The sequence below is a fragment of the Artemia sp. Qi Xiang Cuo genome, chromosome 16, assembly GCF_049724085.1.
Source record: "Artemia sp. Qi Xiang Cuo chromosome 16, ASM4972408v1, whole genome shotgun sequence".
Classification (NCBI taxonomy): domain Eukaryota; kingdom Metazoa; phylum Arthropoda; class Branchiopoda; order Anostraca; family Artemiidae; genus Artemia; species Artemia sp. Qi Xiang Cuo.
Window position 1 is genome coordinate 5,991,115 of NC_142809.1, and position 23,165 is coordinate 6,014,279.

The 23,165-nt window shown below is 35.5% G+C and overlaps 1 protein-coding gene across 1 annotated transcript in view; it reads left to right on the plus strand.

Annotated features, from left to right (window-relative positions):
- Positions 1–22,928, plus strand: part of mAChR-B (muscarinic acetylcholine receptor) — a 113,419-nt gene extending 90,491 nt beyond the window's left edge. The window contains exons 3-4 of the mRNA XM_089102666.1: positions 17,420–18,495; positions 20,911–22,928. Coding sequence (XP_088958792.1) covers positions 17,420–18,495; positions 20,911–22,637 — 2,803 coding nt within the window. The 3' untranslated portion in view covers positions 22,638–22,928. The remainder of the gene's footprint in view (positions 1–17,419; positions 18,496–20,910) is intronic.
- The last annotated feature ends 237 nt before the right edge of the window (positions 22,929–23,165 follow it).

Below are 23,165 nucleotides of genomic sequence, written 5' to 3' on the forward strand. Positions count from 1 at the left end.
ATTGAATTTAGAGAAACTCTCTCAAAATAAATATTTCACATGTAACACTGTTTTGAAAATAGTACTCTTAATTTTACCCTGCTGGACAGTAATTTACAATTCAGCAAAATATGTTTCGAGATTATGAAAAAGGCCCCAAGCCCCCTAAAATAAAATTGAAACTGAAATAAGTAGTCAACTATTTAATTTGCCATTATTGAAAACCCTTAAATGGAGGTTTACAGTTCTTCAGCTGGAACAACACATGTTTGCATGTGTTGCATGACAACACATGTTTGCATATGTTGCATGTGTTGCATGACAGGAAATGACACGTTTGCATGACTAGGGCTGGTACATCAATATTTATTTAAATAAGCCCCATAATCGAGGTCGTTCCTGGATTTTGTTTGGGGAGGGTTATCTTTTCTCGGGGGGGGGGGGGGGGTACAAAAGCTTTAAAAACTCATAAAAACGTGTTTATATACATTTTTATTACGATTTTACGATTCAGACAAACATTTGGAGGGTTGGGGGGGGGTGTTCAAAGCTCCCCTGGATTCGGCCTTGCCCATAATAGCTGAAATAAAAAAAAAATCTTTTTAAGAAACTGTCTAGTGAAAAATATTTTACGAGCACAACTTTTTTTCAAAATAGTGAGTTCCATTGAGATCCAACTGATCAAATTTTAACACGAGGGGAAATTTCTAAGGATTTCAAAAATGAATCTGAAATCCCTCAAAATTGATATATGATTGATAAAATAGATACAACAATTACCATTCTCGAAAACCCATCACTAAACGTATATAATTCCCCACCTTGGACAACAAGGAAAATCCCATTTTGGCTGTGCAGATCTGATGCATGGTTTCCATTTTTCATGTTTTCCCATAAAATCTCATGTTTTATTCATTTTTCTCATGGGAAAAGAAAATGTGTTTCATTTTCTCATGCTATTTAGAATTATCAAGATTTTTGTCATGCCTTTTCAGCCTTAAAGCAGTACATTAAAGCATTCCCGATCTTCTATTCCAGGTGAACAACAGTTACTGCAACACCAGGCGTAAACATTATACACTTGTCTAGTATAATTTAGAAAATGAATATGAACACCCTGCACAAGTGGCAACACACTTCAGCTAAATTGGATTTAGTCCTTGCAAACGATATTTAATACCCTGATTCTAACTTGATATTGACACACAGAGGTATAAAAACATAATTTTAAGAGGTATAAGAGGGTAAAAACAGTGACGCTTGGTCTGTTTGCAGGGCCATTTACAATCACTACAACCAATGTAAAATTGAGCCGAAGCTCCATTACATTCCACAATTCAGTAATCTGTTAGCGCCTATTCAGACGACGTGATTTCCCGTGCATTCTTATCAAAACAGATTACTTAACTGTGGAATCCACTTCTGTTGTACTTCACAAGTTAAGCTGTCATTGTGCTAGAAATAAAGCTGTTCTTGAAACCTGTCAAGTCTGCTTGAAGAGCTACTTTTCTTATTTCGCGTCTACTCAATTGAACTGATGACCAGCTACAACAAGACCGTCTAGGCAGGAGCCTTTTATTTTCAAATTCAAAGTGGAAACGGAAGAATTGCTGCGAATTTTACTTTTCTTTTCATGTTGTCCGACCCTACCTGAGGTTCTGATGTGATAGTTGGAATGCATGCGCAGAGATTGCCAAAAAGAGGCTTGGGATTCCAAGGGGAGAGGGATTTAGGGGATGAGTGGATTTTAGAGAGGGAGTAAGGCTCTTGGATAGTGTTTGACCAATCGACTCTCTCATAGTTTCCTCTCACTGGCATTTGTCCAAAATGGCTATTTCTGGCATGACTCTTTCAAGATTTTGAAAAGGCGAAATTGTGTTTTAACTCATATACAAATAAGCTCCCTCATGATTATTTATGGTAGTTGGTTCAGTACGATCACCTCTGGAGAATAAAAATAGAAGACTCAATAGTTACACATGCTAAAAAGTAATTTTCCTTGATTTTCAAGATAGTGAACTGCAAATCTTCCGTTAAGGGTTTTAGACCATGCAAAAGCCACTGGGTATCTTAGAAGCTAAATTCCCGTATTTTACTTCTGTCGGGGCAATAGTTGTGTTCTGTGGCACAAAATGACAGAAAACAGCACTTTGCTGCGGCCTTTCGGTCTTTAGACAACTTTATTCGAAAGTCTTGCTCTGAAGCTTTTTTTAAATCAAGATAAATGAAACCTAGTAATTATTATAATTTTTTAAAATCCAATTAGGCATGTTCATCAAAATCGGGAAGCGTCAGATGATTTGCCCCTCCCCCCCGCCAACCACGCATTGCACTCCCGGCCAAAGGCATTGATTCAGGAGATCGGTATCTGCGTTACGCAGACCATTGGTCGGCATGCGAGAAAGATTTTTTTAGTTGACCTTGTTAAAAGTTTGAACATTGCACAATATTGCCACCATCAAACCCAAGTGAAAAGCCTTTAGGTCCTGCTTTGCTGGGAGTACCCATTGGCTCGCTTCAGTTGTTTCTGAATGCTGTATTTTTATGTTTTCTTGAATATCAATCAAACAAAACAGTAATAAAACAAAATAGGTAATAGTTTATACTGAATAACGAAAAAGAAGTGCCGTCCAAGACGGTACCCCCCCTCAGGAATATAAATTTCATTGATGACATTGTCGTCATAGAATCATACAAGTAGTGACTCCAAAAGCTCTAAACCAGCTAAAGGAGAAAGGAAACCAAATAAGCATGAAAACAAATACTGAGGAACCGAAATGCATGGCTTTCAAAGACTCGCCCTTGAGCATCACATGTGGAGACTGACATATAGAGCAAGCTATCCATTTTAAATACCTTGGAAGCATAATTGATAAAAATTATTCGACCATAAAAGAATCAATGAAAGATTTAGTCAAACTAATGGAGACTTCAGTTGACTACAGAACGTTTAGTGATCCCAAAGCTTCTCTCTCCGGCTGAAACTGCAGCTTTTCAAAAGCAACATTATAGCAGTTTACTTTATGTAGCCAAAACCTTGCATCTGAACCAGGTTAAAGGGATAACTCGCTTTCGAAATTCATGTCTTTGAAGAATCCTGAACATCCACTGACATCAATCCATCCACGACAAGACAGGACAGCCTCTTTTAACAAATCCCATAGGAGATCGCAGGTGATAGTACCTTGCACACATATTACACATGGAAAATCTCTGACTGCCCAATGAAGCACTCCAGTGGCAACCCACAGACTCACGTCGTAGAGGCAGACTCAGAAACACCCTACAATGAACGCACCACTGACTGATGTAGCCTCCACACGTCAATCCAACCTCTGTGGGAGGAAATATGGGCAGCAGCAAACTATCAGGAAGATTGGTGACTCCTTCTTGATGCCCTGGTTGGCTCTGGAGGCACAAGTGAATCTAACGTCTTAGGTAAACATAGCAATAAATATGTTATTTTTTTTTTAATAAATGATAAATTATGGAATATACAAATATTAACAGTCAAGATGGTCCTTGAGGCTAAATTAACTATATTGGGCTGGGTACCTCCGATTAGAAATTTCCGCAGATATATTTGTAAGACCAATGTTGTATGAGAAGCGTAATAGACAGGAGCGTAATTTTGTTAAAATTCTGAAGGGGGAGGGTGAATTAGGAGCAGATTTTACCAACTGAAGTGAAAATGATCAAGTGACAGATAAGAATTTAGTCATATAGTACCATAAAGGGAAAGGTATACTGAAGAAAACTGATCTGTTTTGTGGATGCTGGACGTATATAGGCCTATCTTAGTTTTGACAATATTTTTGAAGACGCTTGTTTTCAGCTGGGAGGGGGGGGGGCAAACTGGGGTCTGGGGAGCAAGAGGTTCCCCTGGCCTAAATAGACTTTCTTCGTGTTAAAAACATTCCTCCATATAGTAAGACAACTCATTTCCCTGGTTGCTGCCCCCCTCTCTGAAATGATATCTTTTGTCAAGCCTTTTTTTAATATAAAGTTAAATGGTGGCTGTGCCCACTATCTGGTCAGACGCCATTTAGCTTAACTTTTAGAAGTTTTTACCTTTAAAAAAATATAGTGCCATCTTATTCCTTGGGAATAAGTAATCCACACCCTCATTTCCCCGTCGTCGTAGTATATTTTCCACGCTATTGGCTAAGATTGTCAATAGAGAAGATAGCTGGCTAGGATACCTTTGTTTGCTTACAAGATTTTCTCTGAGAATTGCAGTTTCCAAAACCTCAGAATTTAGCTCATAAAATTATGTGGATATAAAACCATGTTTGAGTACCTTCACAATTACCAAAATAGACTTAGTTTGTGGATAAATGATTCCTCCATATAAGAAAAAACCGCTCCCTAGCTGTCCCATCCCCTATTAAACAAAGTTTCCTATTTTTTCCCCCCAACAAATTAGTTTGATGGACTCTTTAACCTAGAATTTGGTGGTCAGTTTGCCTAACATCAGCTCTGCTGCTTTTTAACTTACCATTTGTCAGTTTTTACATCTGGAAATAATAGAGTGGCCATCTTATTCCTTGGAAATAAATAATCCACACCCTCATTTCTCTAATCGCTGTCATATGTTTTCCATGCTCTGTTGGCTAAGATAGTTATTATTGAAGGGAATGTGGTTGTAGCTATCAGGCAAATGATGCGAGCAATTCTTTGTGGGAAGAATGTTCTGCATACAAATATACAAAATATGGGGAGAGATAGATCTTGAAGATGGAATGACTCGAGCAGTTTTATTGTTAAAATAATCTCCATTGAAATAAACAAATACACGAGTAAAAAAGAAGTAAAGTTACAGATTGATTTGGAACTAGATGCATACCAAAGTAAGTTGAATCAATAATCACAATTAAAAATATTTATTTGTTACCAATAATATGAAGAAATATATTTTTTCCCTATATTATTTATTTTCCTATATGATTTTCCTATAGCTTATTATTTCCTATATTATTTTTATATTATTTTCCTACAAGTTTGGTTATTTGGAGATCAGGCTATTTATGTTATGGAACGGTGTTGTGACCATCAACGTTCTCCAAATTTTATCTTAATCACTCGAATGTGTTATGTACCTAGCTATTCGGACCTAAATACTAGTTATTCCAAATCGAATGCAGGAAATTCTATAGGAATAATATTAACTGGTGAAATTTGCACAATCAAACAGTTTATGTTAACGAACTGCAAATAAGGAGCGACTCACGTCAATAGTAACCAAAACTCTAAAAAATGCATCTTTAATGACTTTAGATGCTGAATCAAAATACATGAAATTCACTAAGTTTGAAGTTACCCATCAAAACTAAGAGCCTGAGAAAATTTGTATGATTTTTGAAAAAGGGGGAAACAAACCCGAACGAGCCAAGCAATCTTAATAAAAATAATACCATCATCGGTAAATCAGTGAACTCGACTATAGAGGTTCCAAGCTCCCAACTTTAAAAATATGAAATTTTGCATTTTTTGTCAGATTTTTGTATTTTTTGTTTCTTCCCCAGGGGTGATAATGTCGACCCAGTGGTCCTAGAGATCAAAAGAGGGTTCATCCTAGCGGAAATGAGAATTTCTAGCGCCCTTTTTGAATGACCAGAAACATTGGAAGGCAGCTAGCCCCAACGCCTTTCTTTCCTCAGAGACGTCCGATCAAAATTTGGAGATAGCCATTATGTCAAGCATAGTTGAAAAGGTCCAATCATTATGCTTGCGAGGATGAAATGACTCCCCAGTGCCCCTTGGGAAAGGGATATAAGCTATGCAATTTCACCAGTGTTTAAATAGAGTATTTGTTATTGAAAAATATACGACAAATTTTCGGGAGGAGAAAATTTTTGCTGGGGTAATTTTCCACGTGGGGAATTTTCTTTGGGGAGGAAAGTTTCAGGAGAGTATTTTTTACTGAGAGGGTAGGGAATTTTCTAGCATGACTCAAAAAATGAAATTAAATAAAAAAAAAACAGATTTTTTTCAACAGAAGATCAAGAATAACATGAAAACTTAAAACAAATCGAAATTATTCTGTATATGAAGGGGGCTGTCCCTCCTCAATCCCTTGTTCTTCACGCTAAATCTTGGTTTTTGTTATAACTTTTTTTTAAGAAACACTGCTCAAACACAACGACCGTTGATTTTGAATAAAAAGTATTTTTGAAGAGCTTTAATACTTTAGCGTAAAGAACTGAAGAGGCGACAGTACCTGTCACACACGGAAAAAATTCTGTTCATTTTAAGTTTTAAGGTTTTAACTTAAGAATAAGCCTCAATTGAGTAAAATGAGGAATTAAAAGTTATTTATTCACCCCAAACACTGCTTGAAATTGGTGTTGTCAGAATAAGAAGAATATATATATATATATATATATATATATATATATATATATATATATATATATATATATATATATATATATAACAGAGATATGGAACACTAAAACAATAATAAAACCTTCATTGTCATTGATAGAGGGTTTTCAGGTTTTTTTCGAAATTCCCATAATTTGTTTTCATAGTTAGCTTTTATAATTAAGTTTAATCAAAATCATAGGAACTATTCCTGAATTCACTTTAAATGGTATTCTTTCTTACCTGACAGGTTGTTCCAAACACCATTTCAAAATTTTCCTTACTATGGGCTGTGGTTCGTTCTTTATTAGGTTGCAGCCATTGCTGCAACCATGATATTTATTATTTAACAAATATATATGCCATATTCCATAATATGGTTCAAAAGAGGTTCAAAGATGTTTGGTTCAAAAGGTTTTCAAGAGGTTTTTGGTTCAAAAGAGGACCCGCGGCACAACAACCAATTCTTCATCTTCAAGTTCATTTCTATATAATTAATCGTCGTTGTAATTCCTGTTTTATATTTTCTAATTTGACTTTATTAAAATTTTCCTGTTTGATAAAAAAAAGGAAAGTCTTTAGATAATTGAAAATTTTAAATGCTAGGTGATGAGAAGCTCTTAATGAATGTGATGAGTAAGTTGAGAACGCAAATAATGAAATTACATTCAGGACACTGAATGGGAAAGGGGGGAATACAATGAGCATCATTCTAATTAGTCTCCTACGTATCTTTTCCAGCTCCTTACCCCTCATTTCCGATTCAGTCAGGTGAACTACCAAAGAATTTATAAGCCAGAAAATGTTTTAAACGAATTAGAACTATCTTAGCATAAATATAAATCGATGAACCTGACTAAATAAAACCTGAAGACCGACTATTGGCATTGATTTAAATTATAAAAAGAGAGAAAAGCGAACGGAATTGTGTTATGTATTTTTTCAACAAATAAATAAATGAAACCGGAAACGCGCAGGTATTACAATAAGTAGCCTACTTAAATTCAAAAATAAAATCAGTATAAACTACCACAAATAGGAGTAGGGCTAACGCCCCCTGTGCCTTCGAAAGACCAGAAAATAATTTATACTTTACTGAAAACAAAATACGTTGAAAATGTTTGTTCTTTTTTAATTTTAATAAAACCTAAATTGTTAAGACTTTCAGGAATGAATATCAGAATGTAGATTAAAGTGCCAGACATTCATTTCGTTGCTTTCAGTAATCTTGGGTATGATGATGATTTTTTTTTTTTTTTTATTTATGAGGAATAAAAATATATGGTTGCAAAACGAAGATTAATTTCAATTAAGTACAAATAATTTTCTGAGCTTTAGTAGGCATAAGGGGCATCACCCCGACTCCTCTTTGCGGTAGTTGTTGCTCATTTTGACTCTGTTTTTATTGTAAATTTTTGTTCGTTTCAGATTATATTTATTTGATGATTAATGGTAGTGATCTATAGCAGTTTTGCCCTTGAAAAATTAGGCTTTATTTCTGCTCATATTTGGTTTAATGCAGGTCTTTACTTTTCTTTAAAAATCTTCTTTTGTGCAATTTTTTTTTAATTAATTAAAAGAAAAGGTTTATCGAATGACCTTGAGGATCGATATTATAACGTTACTTTAGTCTTACCTTCTCACTTCAGCGATGGTTGATTACATCTCATTTCAGCTTTTGTTGATTGTAATAGACAGTCAGGTGCACTCTATGGGAAAAAAAAGTGAAAAAAAATCTTGAACTGATGGATCTTTCAACAATTAATGTCATTATATATCTAATATTCAATTTGATTTTGTTTATACTTTCCAAGACTGTTCAAGACTCATATAGTTTTCAGTAAGCCGTCAGTGACACAGTACGTTTTAGGCTTCTACAGTGAGGCAATACCCAAACTCTTGTTTGTAGTTAATTTCATTCGTTTCAGACTTGATTTGCATATTCAATTTAAGTTTCACTTGTTCTAAGATTTATTTATTCATTTACATTAATTTATATTGTATGTTTGTTCGCATTGATTGTTTATTTAATTTCTGTTCGTTTTAAGTTTCATTTATACTTTAATAGCAAACTATTCGTTTTCGTTTTAAGCTTGATTTTCATATTTAATCCAAGCATTACTCGCTTTAAGATATATTTATTCATTTATATTATTGCTTGTTGTATGTTTTTTCTATGATTGTTTATTTAATTTCTGTTCGTTTTGGGTTTCATTTATTCTTTAATAGTAATTTCTGGTCGTTTTGAGTTTGAATTTTAACAGGTATTTGTCTCTCCTGAGCTTAAGCTTAAAATGGCCTTTACTTTTCTTTGAAAAACTTATTTTTCGGAAAGTTTTTTTTTATTAATTTCCAAAAAGGGAAATGAAAGCACCGATTACATTTGAAAATTTTGTAAACAAATCCAGGAGCCTGAAAAGTGGTAAATACTCTTTCACACTACACTGCAGAACCTTTCTATTAGCAAGGGCCTTACCCAGGGGGGGTTAGGGGGTTTGAACCCCTCGAAATTTTTGTTCCGAAAAAGGGAAATGAAAGCACTGATTACATTTGAAAATATTGTAAACAAAATCCAGGAGCCTCAAAAGTGGTAAAGACTCTTTCACACTACACTGCAGAACCTTTCTTATTAGCAAGGGCCATACCCAGGGGGGGTTAAGGGGTTTTAACCCCTCGAAATGTTTGTCTGACTCGTAAAAACGTACCAAAAATGAATATAAACAAATTTTTAATGCGTTTTTTCAGTATTTTTTGTGTAACCCCCCCCCCTCCGAAAAAAACTTTGAGTAAATCCCCCCCCCTCGAAAAAAATTATGGGTACGGCCTTGCACATTAGCACAATTTAAGGCTTTAGGTTATGTTATGTAACCTTACAGAGCAAATCTTGTCCATAACGTAGGCGGTGCCACATAAACTCAAACCCTACTTTTACATTACCTAAGCTTATGGCATATAATGGAAATTTCAATACAACAGCAACAAAATCCAATTTCTGGATTATCAATAATAAATCTAGAGATAAACTTAAACTTTCCCTTGAAATACTCTCATATTTAATCAAAGCTTGAATCTCCATCTCCATTTAACGCTTTTTATTTTTGAATTGTGGTCAAATGATGCGTTTGATGGTTTAGATGATGATTATGATGGTTCTATGGATTTCTATGCTAGCCTAGATTGATGTCAAAGGTTATGCTTAACATAACGTCAGAGAAAATAACGTACATAAGATAAATCAGAGAAATTTACGTACGTAGTGTGAAAGCCGCTTAAAACTCCAGGCTCTTAATTAAATTAAAAAAAAGTTTTTTTTTAATTGAAAGTAAGGAGCGACATTAAAATTTAAAACGAACGAAAATTATTCCGTATATGAAAGGGGTTGTCCCCTCCTCAACTCCTCGCTCTTTACGCTAAAGTTTTTTATTGTTTTAAAAAATATAGTTGTGAGAAAGAGTCTAACTTTAACGTAAAGAGCGTAACCCCCTCCAACGTAACCCCGAATGATCCCTGCCGCGATATTCTAGGACCAGTGGGTCAATACGATTACCCCTGGGGAGAAAACAAAACAAAAAAAAACAAATAAACACGCATCCGTGATCTTTCTTCTGACAAAAATTACAAAATTCCACATTTTTGCAGATAGGAGCTTGAAGCCTCTACAGTAGGGTTCTCTGATACGCTGAAGCTGATGGTGTGATTTTCATTAAGTTTGTATATCTCTTAAGGAGTGTTTCCCCCTTTTTTCGAAAATTATGCAAATTTTCTCAGGCGTCTAACTTTTGATGGGTAAGATTAAACTTGATGAAACTTATGTGTTTGAAATCAGGATAAAAATCTGATTCTTTTGATGTATCTATTGGTTTCAAAATTGCGTTTTCTAGAGTTTCGGTTACTATTAAGTCGGGTCGCTCCTTACTTACAGTTCGTTACCACGAACTGTTTGAAAACAAGTTCCATATTGAGTACCGTTCAGTCCGAGTATTGATTTCAGTTTGAATGATTTGAAATGATATTAGAGTCTACATTTATCGACGCAGATTGTGTAAAGGATGAAGACTGATTATCCAGATTTAATGGCCTAGAAGTTCTCTCCACACAAGGAAACTTGGACACAATGAGGAGCGTTTCCGCTGGAGACTTGTGGTGATGGATTCCGTTTTTCTCAAGATCATAAGGAGTTGGTAACTTTAGAATTCATCACAATCGGAAGTAACAAAAATAAGACCTCCTGCAGATTCATCTTGAATTCTGGCAAGGAAACAGCTAAAGGAAATTATTCAACGTCCTCTCTGAACCGGGAAAAGTCCATTGAATGTCATCACTGAGGCTAAACGATAAAAAGGAAAACAAAATTTACTGGAAGATTAAAAACTATTTTAAACATTTCTAACGTCAACACAGAATTTTATTTCTGTGAAGTATCTGTCGTATCTAGTTCTAGGAAGTTTTGACAGACAATCATGAAAAATTCCTTGAAATTATAGGCTGTTGTGTATTGGCCCTATATTACCTTAGTCAAGTGTATATCAAACTAATTACTGAAATTCAATCAATCAGATAAAAATCCAAAGAGTATGGAAATTTCACAAGAGCGGGAACTGGCGCCGGTAAATACCAATGCCATCTATCATTCGGCGACTTAGTTTGAACCCAAACTGCTAGATGCTTGTCTTTCAGGTGCATTAAAATTCGGGCGAGGGCAAAAAAAGATTGATTCAGTTTTAAGTAGGCTTAGTAGCCTATCATACCAAGGACATCAAAATTAAAACATTTTTTACCTGACTAAATCTGAGGCCTATCCATACCTGAAAACCAGGATTTTCTATGCTTTTTCTTTTGGTTGCTATAAAGTATTAAAGGTTAGTTTTCTTGCACAAAAAGTTTCATCAGTGTTTCCAAAAAGAGCCGTGAAAAACAATATACGCAAGCTAATTTGATCAATTCGATAATACTTTTCGCGCACAAATTCGAAGATGTCGCAAAAACCTGCAGACAAGGACATGTCTTTAGTTTTTCCAACTTGAACCAGGTTCAACTTGACAATAATTTGTAAGTACAAGAACAGATTTTTAAGAATTTTAAAAGCCTGGAAACCCTAAAAAATTAAGTCAAATAAATATTATACTTATAGAAATTCCCTTAATTTACTTGTCGAAAATCTCTGAAATACTAAAGGCCTCAAAATAAAAGGCTTTTTTTGCAGCCTGGACCCATCTTATGGGTTTTCACACCTATAAAATTTCGAAGATGTTTCTTTTGCTTTTTTTTTCAAAATCATGAATTTTTTGGAACAGTGCCACATCTTTGTCAGTGTTGCCGCACTGAACATTGAAAACAATTAAGCAGAACTAATTATTTATAGTTGGTAACACCTTTCATCTGTAAAAATTCAAACATCAAGAATTTGAAGATTCGTAATGACAAATATACCTTCAAAGGAAAGCCATACCTACTTAAGCTGTTTGGTTCCATAATTTTTTTTATTTTTTTTTTTACAGCGTTTCTTTTTTTTTTAATTTCATGCCTGCTGATACTAAAAACTGCATATGGAGGTTTCTTTCATAAAAAATTGAATCTTAAATTTTGGTGTCAAACTACGAAATATAGGAAGGGGGTAACATGTATTTTTGGAAATCTGGGGGGCAAATTAATTGCTCTTTTCCCTTTTTTAATGAAAATACCAAAATCAGCATTTTTCATTGAAAATACCCAAAAAGAGATGTTTTTCAAAATCTAAAGGGGGAAAAAGATCTAGGAGGCTAAACTCCCTTCCCTTTACTGATACTACTGATTACTGATTTACTGATTTACTGATACTACTGAGAACATGGGTTTCTGTTGGAGTGTTGAAAAGGATTTGAATAACGAATAAATAGTTGAATTGTATAAAAATGCAGTCAAAGAATCGTACCATTTCACTGGTTGAAAATTGCTCATTAGAATTTCTTTAATTTTCATTTTGTGCAATTTTTTTCATTTTTGTGATATTTGTGCGCAAATGTTGTGTAGGTTATCACTTGATCCGTTTGAAGAATCAGATTTCACGGTCACTGTCCTTCATACTTAAATAGAAGTAGCCAGCCCCCATTTGGTCCAAGAAGGAACATCACATCTTTGCAGGAGTAACACTGATATGACTTTCTTATATAGTTAAGAAATTGAGACAGCTTTCCACTGCTATGTTGGCCTAGTGGCAGGCAGCTTTTTCTTGTGATAAGCTGTTATTACGTAGGCTACGTTATAAGTTACGCTCGTTGTGGAAACGCCGCTTTTCAGTAAGAATTTGGGATATAAAAGCATCTTTTTTTTGTCTCCGCTTGCTTTGTTCATATATCAGCTGAATATGAACATAATTGATGAAATATTTCCAGTCATATTGATTGATTTGTTTATGGACCTTAGTAACGAATTGGTTTTTCGCCTTATATAAGAGATTCATTAAACAATCATTACTCACTGAAAGTAAATTTATCTTCATATCAGAACAAAATGGTACTATAATTAGAGTCAATTCAATAAATAGGCTTTACTTCATTTAAAAAGAGATAAAAAAAATCGAGGGAAAAGCAAGCTCTAGGCCTACCACTAACGAGGAATTCTCTCAAAGGGGCTTGTGGAGGTAGAATCCCTTCTCCCTTAAATTAATTTCTTTTGTTCCTGAAAAGGGGACCTTTTCGAAAAATTTCCGACTAAACAGCAACATGAAGTAAAGTCCTGCCAAGGCAAACCCTTGTTCTAGGTTTGTACGTACTGGATTAATTATCCGCTGCATTAATGGACTCATTCATCATAATCCGATTAATAGATAATTATCTGTTAATAATCTATCCCAAACCTATATAATATTAATCAATATAATGGGCCTAGACGATAAATAAATTATCTATAATTGACCGTCTTTCTAAAGGACGGCCAAACTTCAAATCACTGTTAAATCGGACGATATTTTTGTATAGTTCTGCGTTTTCTGACAACTGTGCGTCTTTACGTTTTGAGTCAGTTTTCTCGTTTTTTTTGCCGCAAGTGCATGCGTCATGACGAATTACCCGTATGCTTTGAAGTATTCTAACTGAGTCACTGAAATACCAAACAAGCTGTGCGAAAAATGGATTTTGATTCCACAGTCAAGATCTATAATGAAAGGAAATTGAAATCACTAGGTTAAGTTTTCCAGGTGAAGAATGGCATTCCTACAAATACCAAAGACTTGGCCCTTCAAGAAGTCAGATGGTTCCAACAAAAAACTGAACATGACCTGGGAAGAACTTTAAAAATATTTAAAGAAAGTGTCGATTTTACGAAAGGGAGCTAGGAACAAAATCCATAGCAGACTGAAATGGAAGAAGAGCAGACTCCTTCCTTCAGCTTATGGCTCGATGCCAGGAGCTAGCATAGAGCAGCTTCTCGTTACAATGGGTTACTAGATGCAGTAGCAAAAAAATACATCCTTCTAAATTCATTTTACTTCAGTCGAATTTTTCCCTCCGTTTGTTTGTGAACGGATGGGTCGACCAGAATTAATGCATAAAATTTTTAATATTTCTGTATCTGTTGTAGGTGAGCTGTTTTGCACCAAAAAACTTAACTTAAATTAAACTAAAAATGTTCGCATGCTGACCAAATGGTCTATGTTGCGCAGGTACCGATATCTTGATGCATTGCCTAAGGTCGGGAGTGTAATGCGTGGTTGGTGGCAAATCGTCTGACGTTTTCCGTGTCTCCCCCCAGATTTCTCCAGGTACCCCATTTAGAGCTGGGTCGACTCTGGCTGAGCTTACAGAGTCATACCATTGACCCCTGTTCCCGACCAAATAACCAGCGACATTAGGTTTCGAACCCTTGTTCCCAGGATTTCAACTCCAGTGCGCAAACCACTTGGCTAGGACGGCCAAAAAACCATATTGAACGGTACTTAGGAAAAACTGGATTTTGAAATAAATAACTTTCATCCTCCAAATTAACCACTGTCATCTGAAGTGTGTCCATTCGAGAAGTTATTCATGTCACGTTTCTGGTTTTAAAGCCTCTTTACGTTTAGAGTGTCCAAGAATAACAATAAATCTTTCGGACCAACAAATGCTATTTTCTTCCAACTAAGGCTGGCCCATTAGGTTTTCTTTATTTATTATCTGGGAACATTCCAAAGGGATAAACAATAAGCACGATTAAGCCCTCTTTATATGTATAAAAAAACTATTTTCTTTCAAATTAAAGAGTGACATTCAAACAAACATAAACATCTTGTAAATGAGGGGGTATAACTCCCCCTTAGAATTCCACTGTGCTTAGCATAATTTTCTAAATGTATCAAGTACAAGCGTTCTATTTGCATTAAAAGTGAACTTTCTGAGGATTTGAGCACCCCTTCTCCTTAAAGCTTTACTTATCTCCAGCCTAATTTCTGGTGAACAACTATGCAGTAATCTATAATCGTTAATTTTATTAGGCAGCCGGTCTACAAGCAAACGAGAAGCCTATAAATCCATAAATTACCGTCAGTAAATACGGATACAAATAAAAGGCTTATTTTTTGTAACTAAGGCCCCCCCCCCCCACCGTTTCAGTATGTCCTATAAGATAAGTAGGCTTTATAAATATTTTTTAACAATTCAAAGCCAATAGGCAATCGTAGAGACTTTGATTGATACGTTGTGATATATTAGCCACATTGGCTAAAAATTGGTTAAAGTACCAAAATGAAAAAATAGAATATGGTGGCTCTGGCGTGCCTCTTAGGGTTTCCACAAAGGGTAGCATAACTTTAAAGTTGCATTTGAATGAAATGTTGAAGGTAGCAGCCGCAGTGTACTCACATTAAAACTATACCGCCCATGCGAAAAAACATTAAGTATTTTAAAAACAAACATTGACATGTTTTCTGGATTCTTTTTTTCGCAGAAGAAATTCATTTTTGGGATAAAATGTAAAAACATTTATTCTGGTTTAATCATGGGCACCCATATGGGGGGGGGCCAGGGGGGGGGGGCTCCCTCCCATGGCTGAATGATGCTGCCTTATTTTTATATTTTTGTTCTGAGATTTCTATTATATAGCATTAAAAGTGCCAATTAGATGAGGTTTGCCCCCCTGGAATTCAGCTTATGGGCGCCCATGGGCTTAATTACTTTCTTAAAGTATATAGCATTTACATATAAACAGGAATGGAAACAGTAAAAACCGGTTTAAGAGACTCGAAAAAAGAAAGGACAGTGGAAGTATGATATAACTGGAAACTAAATGTTTCAAACTCACACCAAGAAATAATTTTATACGGTAAAGAAAGAGAAAAAAGCAAATGTTGTAGGTGACAGCCTTTGTGTACTAACATGCAATTTAGTCCGCCCATGCCAAAAAATATTAAATATTAAAAAAAAAAAACCTACAGATAATTTCCTAGATATTTATTTCTGCAGAAGAAGTTTTTTTTTTGGGTGAAGTATGAAAAAAATTATTTTGGCTTTGTTACTTCCTTAAAATATATAGCATTTGCATTTGAGCACGAATAAAAATAACAAAAATGGGAAAAGTGGCTTGAAAAAAGACAGGATATAGAAACTACGATGCAATTGGAATCCAAATGATCAAAACTTTAAGTCTGCGAACCAAGATTAGAATATTAGAAGGTACAGTGATTACAGTGGTCAAGTATGGTTCTGAAGCTCGGGCACTTCGAAGAACGGAGGAAGATTTGCTAAATTTTTTCCAGAGAAATTGCTTAGGGATTGTTCTGGGTACCCAACTGACTGACCGTATATCAAACAGTAGGCTGCAAGAAAAATATGGTTCAATCCCGTTTTCTAGGAATATTAAAAAAAAACAGGTTTTTTCAACTGAAAGTAAGCAGCAACATTAAAACTTAAAACGAACAGAAATTATTACGTATATAAAGGTGGAAAGACCTTTCCCCTAGGGCTGTGGGGGGGGTCATATTATACCTGAAGGTATATTTATTGGGCCTTTCAACTATGATGAACAAAATGGCTATCACAAAATTTTTATCGGATGATTTTGGGAAAAAGGGACAGGGGAGGGGGCCTAGTTGCCTTCCAATTTTTTGGTCCCTTGAAAAGGGCTTTAAAACTTTTAATTTCCGTTCGAATGAGCCCTTTCCCGATATTATTATTATTATTTATTTATTACCTGTCAAAAAAAGGTACAAAAGACGGAGTATCGGTAGAAAAGAAAAACAAAATAAAAACAAACACACACACACAAAAAACACACAAAAAAACACATCGAATAAATTACAAACACGAGAAACAAAACGAGAACACATCGAACATATTCTAGGATCACTGGATGGATTCCACATTTTTGCAGATAAAACCTTGAAACCTCTACAATAGGGTTCTCTGACACGCTGAATCTGATGGTGTGATTTTAATTAAGATCACTTGTCTTTTAGGGGGTGTTTCCCCCTTTTTTCAAAAATCAGAAAAATTTTCTCGGGCTCGTAACCTATGATTGGTAAAACTAAACTTTAAATATTTATATATTTATAATTATATATAATATAATATATATAATATATGTATATATATATATATATATATATATATATATATATATATATATATATATATATATATATATATATATATATATATATATATATATATATATATATATATATATATATATATATAATTTTCACTTGATTTGGGAAAATTGGCTCTAACGTTACCCCCCCCCCCCCTCTCCAGGAACTTAACGAAACTGCACCCACTGGACAGGTTGGCATTAAAAACATTGATGTGTGAAATCCTGAAACTTTTTAATGAATTCAGAATTGAAAGGTAATACAAAAGTTCAAACATTTGAAATCATCTTCGAATCACTCATTTAGTGATCATTTGCCTTATTTTGTCTGCACTAATCTTAAATCATCACTACTCCTTATTTCTAATCCATTTGAAATGCACTACTTTCAATCAAATGTATTCCACTTTTGCTCATCCCTACATCCCTGACAGCACTCACCCTGCTGATGGGTGGCAAAAATGTGGTAGCATCTGTTTTTTGAATCCTTAGTCGAAACTAAGTGCACTGAAAAACAAACTTTTTTTTATTCCAGGAAGCGGCAGAAGCAAAAGGAAAGAATTTGTCTGGAAGACCCAACATCCTTCGTTGATTGTTCCGACGTGCTTGGCCGAAACTCTTTAGACATCGACTACCCCTTTGGTAACGAAACCCTCTTGTTCGAAAATATAACATATTCTGATTTCAATAATTCAATTTTTGAAGTTTTTAATGAAACTGTATTTGAAACAACATTACCATCTAATATATGTCAACTGTTAAACTCTTCAGTCAATGCTACAAATGACACTTGTGCATTTGAAGACGAATATAAAGCCCCTTTTGAGATCTGGCTAAGTACTATAATTGTAATTTGTCTCGGAATTTGTATAGTTTTGACAGTTGGAGGGAATATCTTAGTGCTACTTGCTTTTATAGTGGAACGAGCGATTAGACAACCAAGTAACTACTTCATAGCCTCACTTGCAGCGACCGATGTGGTAATTGGTAGTGTGTCGATGCCTTTTTTTACAGTTTATGTAGTGAAAGGCCGTTGGGATTTAGGGCCAATATTATGTGATCTATGGCTATCAGTTGATTACACAGTGTGTCTAGTGTCCCAATATACAGTTTTGCTAATAACTATTGATCGTTTCTGTTCAGTAAGGATGGCAGCACAGTATAGAGGCTGGAGAACAAAAAATAAATTGTTATGGATGGTTGCTATAACTTGGATAGTTCCATTTCTTTTATTTTTCATATCAATATTTGGATGGGAACACTTTATTGGATACAGAGATTTGGGGGAACATGAATGTGCTGTCCAGTTTTTGAAAGACCCTGTATTTAACACATCACTCATAATTGGATACTATTGGATTACATTGGTTGTCTTGTTTGTATTGTACGGTGGGATATACAAAACTGCATATGAACTGCAGAAGAAGTCGGATGCAAAACATAAGAAAATGCAGTCTATGGTGGCACTTAGTGCGGGGGGAATGGCGTCTGTGGCTGGGAAAATGGCAAATATATCACTTTCTAAGACTCAAAGTACTTTACTGACACAAGAAAAATCCGGAAATAATGCATCTATGCCTGGCACGGACAATAGAGGAAATTCAAATGGAGGTGAGAAATTTTCAAATTTGGGGAAAAGAGGATGTCAGTGGGGGGGAGGGGGCTAGTTGCCCCCTATCACTTAGGACTCTTAAAAGGGAACAAGAAAATTCAATTTCAAATCAAATGAGCCTCTTGTAAAGTTTATACAACCACCCCTTCCATAAAAACCTCATTTGCCCCTGGGGCAAAACTTATAACCTTTGCCCCAGGCTCTGGGGGCTGTGTCAACCCTAAAGTCCTTGTTATATGATGTTTGGAATATTTCGAACAACATTATTACCTCAAAATTTCTATCAGATGCAACTGAGGAAAAGAGGACGTGGAGGGGGATTGCTAGTTGCCTTCCAATGAATTTTGAATCCTAAGAAGGGCACTACAACTTCTGATTTCCAATTGAATGAGCCCCTCCTCAGTTTATGCAACCACCCCTTCCATAAAAATCTTATATTTCAATAATGGGCAACTAGTGTAACTTATAGCCATTGCTTGGAGAACTGTTGGGGGAGGGGGTTGTAATCCTAAAAGAGATAATTACTGGAAAAAGCAAAGAAAGAAATCTCAACGAAGAACAAACAAACGGGACTACTGCCGGAAGAAAGAAAAGATAAAAACTTGAACGACACGGATGCAAGGCCGAGCCCAGGATTTCTTTCGGAGGGGGTTTTACTCAAAGATTTTTTCAGGGGGGGAGGGGTTACACAAGAAACATCAAAAACACACAAAAAATTTTTTTTATCCAATTTTGTTACGTTTTTACGAGTCAACAAACATTTCGTGAGGGGTTCAACCCCCCTCCCTCTGGGTACGGCCTTGCACGAATATTTCGCCTGTATGGAAACAAGGCATCTTCAACGCTGATGAAACAAAATAGGTGACAGAACCTAATAGAGTTGCTCCGATGAGAACACCAAAACAACTGGATAAAATAAAATGAAATGAACAAGAAGTTAATTATTCTATTACGAAATAATCCTACTGTTGTTACTATTGCTGTAATTCTCCATGTCTTGTATTTAATCTTGTCTCCTGGTGATTTTATAAAGCCACATTACCCCCACTAACTAGTCGTTTACTTTTAAAAAGAATGTTATAAATTGGGTCAATATTCAAATTACCTGTATCTCTATTTATTGATAAATTAGCAAGAATATGTTTTTTTTTATATGTCACAGAAAAAAGATTGTCTGCAATAAGAGGGATTCTACAACCCTACAGAATCCACATTGCAAGCGTGGTCATAAGAAATCATGGGATTCAAAGGAGGTTTTACCTAAAGTCTCACGGAGAGGTAGGAATTTTGGGGTATAAAAATGGAGTCTATCGGAGAGGTTTAAACACACTTTGTCCACTTAAAAAAAGACCCACCGGCCGCATTTTATGATATCTGATCTGCCATTACACACAACTGCACATAGTCTTACAAAGCCTAACGTTAATATCGGGGTTGAGGAGTGGGTAGTCCCCCTCATATACGGAATGATTTTGTATCGTTTTAGGTTGTAGAATCGCTCTTTGTTCTCGTTTGATAAAATTTATTTTTACTTCATTTCTGTCTAAGATTAAGATCAAAATGTGTCAATGTGTTGCAGCAAGTTTAAAATGGGATATTGGATACAAACCATTCAAAAAAGTCTTAATATCATTATTTTTTTTAAATAACTAATGGCTTAATTAACCGTTTGTTGCGCAATATTATTAGAAATGGCACTGTGATGAGGAAAATTGTCATGTGTTGCTAAAAAAATGATCTAGAACTTAGAATCTTTGTGCGGTTGAGCGCCTACTAAACTTCACAGGAGTATTGATTAGATTTGGTCGCCTCTGGGGACGAAAACAAATCAATCCATGACCATTACTATCGGGAAAATGTGAATTTTTCTTTCAGATTAAAAGCTGCAAACTCTATTCAGGCAGGTATTCAGAAAGAAGATTCTGCCATCAAAGCCTCGTCCCGTACAACCAGTATTTTAAGATTCCATCTTTATATTTTTGAAGTTCAGTATATTTAGCTTATTAGCTATAATTAGCCTATCTATCCTATATTTGCTATTGCTAGAGCCGCTTCCCAAAATGTTCACCTCTCCCCTTTCTCTCCCAAAAAGTAATCCATACATGTTTGGCTATGTTCCAATCGTTCTGCACATATTAAATTTGATACTGTATCCCTCCATTTGATATCTGAGCTTTCACCATCACCCCCCCCCCCCTTCGTCCCTCGTATTTGCTACACATTACCTCTGATGAGTACTTTCAAACTAGACAGATTTACATACTGAGGATCATTATAAAAACTTCTCCGAAAAGAGGTTCATCTGCTAAAATTTTTAATTCTATTGAATAAAATAAGGAATAAATCATTGAATGAAAATGATGTTTAATAAAATCCTCATTTATATTTTTACTTCATTTTTCTTTGTTTTTTAGGAGGAAGAGAATCATCTGGAAGTCAAAAAATGTCTAAAACAACAACTGAGACTACCAGTTTTTCCGATAAAAAAGAATTAGAACATTCCTCATCTACAGCGTTTGAATCAGACGAAGAATCTCAAATTAAAACCAAAAAGGTTCATGTACCAAAACTAGACCCTCCTCCTCCGCAAAAGAAAACTCCTACAGTCGAAACGTTACCGAGAATACCAGAGTGTAGTTTACTGGATACGGATGTCCCTGTGCCAAAAAAAGTGGAATTGAAACCTGAACCGGCAACTTCGGTGGCAGCTGTGATGCAAAAACAGATTAATTCTGCCTGTGAAAGCATATTAATACCAGAAGAAAAGGTCATTAGTGTAGAAAGACCTACTGCTTTAAGTTTTCTACAACCCAACAGTGCCCAAGTAAGTCAGGCTTCAAACAAAATCGAAAGAAATGATAGTTTAAAAAGTACTGGATCTAATATATCAGCGAAAAATGTTTCTGTTCCTAATGGAGGTATTAGAGGAATGGATTTAATTTATGAAAGCCCAATAATTATAGGAATTCACCCTGATTTCCCCCCTCCTCCCACAGATTTAGACTGGGTGTCTGTTAATAGTGCTGGGGTTATAAATTTTACGAACGATGGTTTCGTAGCCTGCTCCACCCCAATGGGTTTAATTAGTCCTGTTAGTGACAATGGGTCGGTTGATTTCGGATGTTCTCGGCAAGGGTCTGTTGGAAATATTTCTAAACGATCCAAGGGAAGTTGTGACCTTGTTGGGATCGATAATTCAGAAATTCGATATATGGACGAAAGCTCTGTTAATGTGTTAACCCCAATCGTGGGAACCCCTCCATCATCTGTTTGGAATCCAACTATACCCTCCTCAATTTCTCCAGTGAGTACACCATCATTACCAAGTTATCCGTCTCCTTTTAAAACTCCTGCACATGTTGCTAAGGCAAATGAATCAGGTTCTACCATAATACCAGAAAAATCTGATATTTCAAATACTACCATAGTCCCAGAAGTAATTCAAACTGAAAATACAAACGGAAGCTTTGCCTCTCAGGGCACCGTAGTTCAACAAAACAGGAATGGCGATGCGAAAGAAAATCTTTGTGGTGAGATTAAGCTCGAGGTAGATGGTAAACCAAACTCACTTGACTCATCGGAACAGCAGGATAAAAGTAAAGAACCAACTCCACCTGAAAAGCCTTTGCAGCCGACAGTAAAATTTGCTCCTACTCCTGCTGAAGTTACAAAAGCCTCTAAGGGTGGACCATCAACACCATCTAGTAGCGTAGTTGCCACCTCTGAGGCACAAAGTATTGCCCCTGCCCCCCTTCAGCCTACCTCAAATGACAAGAATAAAAGTTTGAAACCCAAGAAGGATATTGTTAAATCTTTAGGAAAGAAAATTAAAGTTCGCAGGAAAAAAGTGAGTGGAGAAGAAAGGCAAAAATCGAAATCTGAAAATCGTGCACGAAAAGCATTACGAACGATCTCTCTAATCTTAGGCGCTTTTGTTGCGTGTTGGACACCATATCATGTTTTCGCGTTAGTGGAAGGATTTTGCACAGCGGATTCTTGCATAAATCCGCATTTATATATGTTTAGTTATTTTTTATGTTATGCAAATAGTCCGATGAATCCATTCTGTTACGCATCAGCTAATCCACAATTTAAGAAAACGTTTACTAGAATATTAAAAGGGGACCTGCACGTAACCTGATGTTTATTCTTTCGTTGACATTTTTTTCATTTATGCCCTTTATATTCTGAACATATTATATGAAAAAGAGTATTTTAATATACGTTCTAATCATTGTGATCATATTTCTAATTGTTTTAATTTTTTTTTTTATGTATGAGTTTCAAACTTAAAAGGCGATAATGTTAATAAATAAAAACTAAGTATTAAAATTAGTATTTTTTTATATTAGGGTTCCAAATTTACCTGAAATTTAGCTCAAGTCAAACTTAATGAAAAGCTGAAGAGTCAAACTTAATGAAAAGCTGAAGAGTTTTCCAGCATATTTGAAATTTATGGTGCCTATAAATCAAAGCTTATGGCATACTTGATGGGCGCCCATATGGGGGGGCAGGGGGGGGGCTGTTGCCCCCCCCCCTGGCTGAATGATGCTGCCTTATTTTTATATTTTTGTTCTGGGATTTCTATTATATAGCATTAAAAGTAGCAATTAGACGAAGTTTGCCCCCCCCGGGCATTCAGCTTATGGGCGCCCATGATACTTAGGAA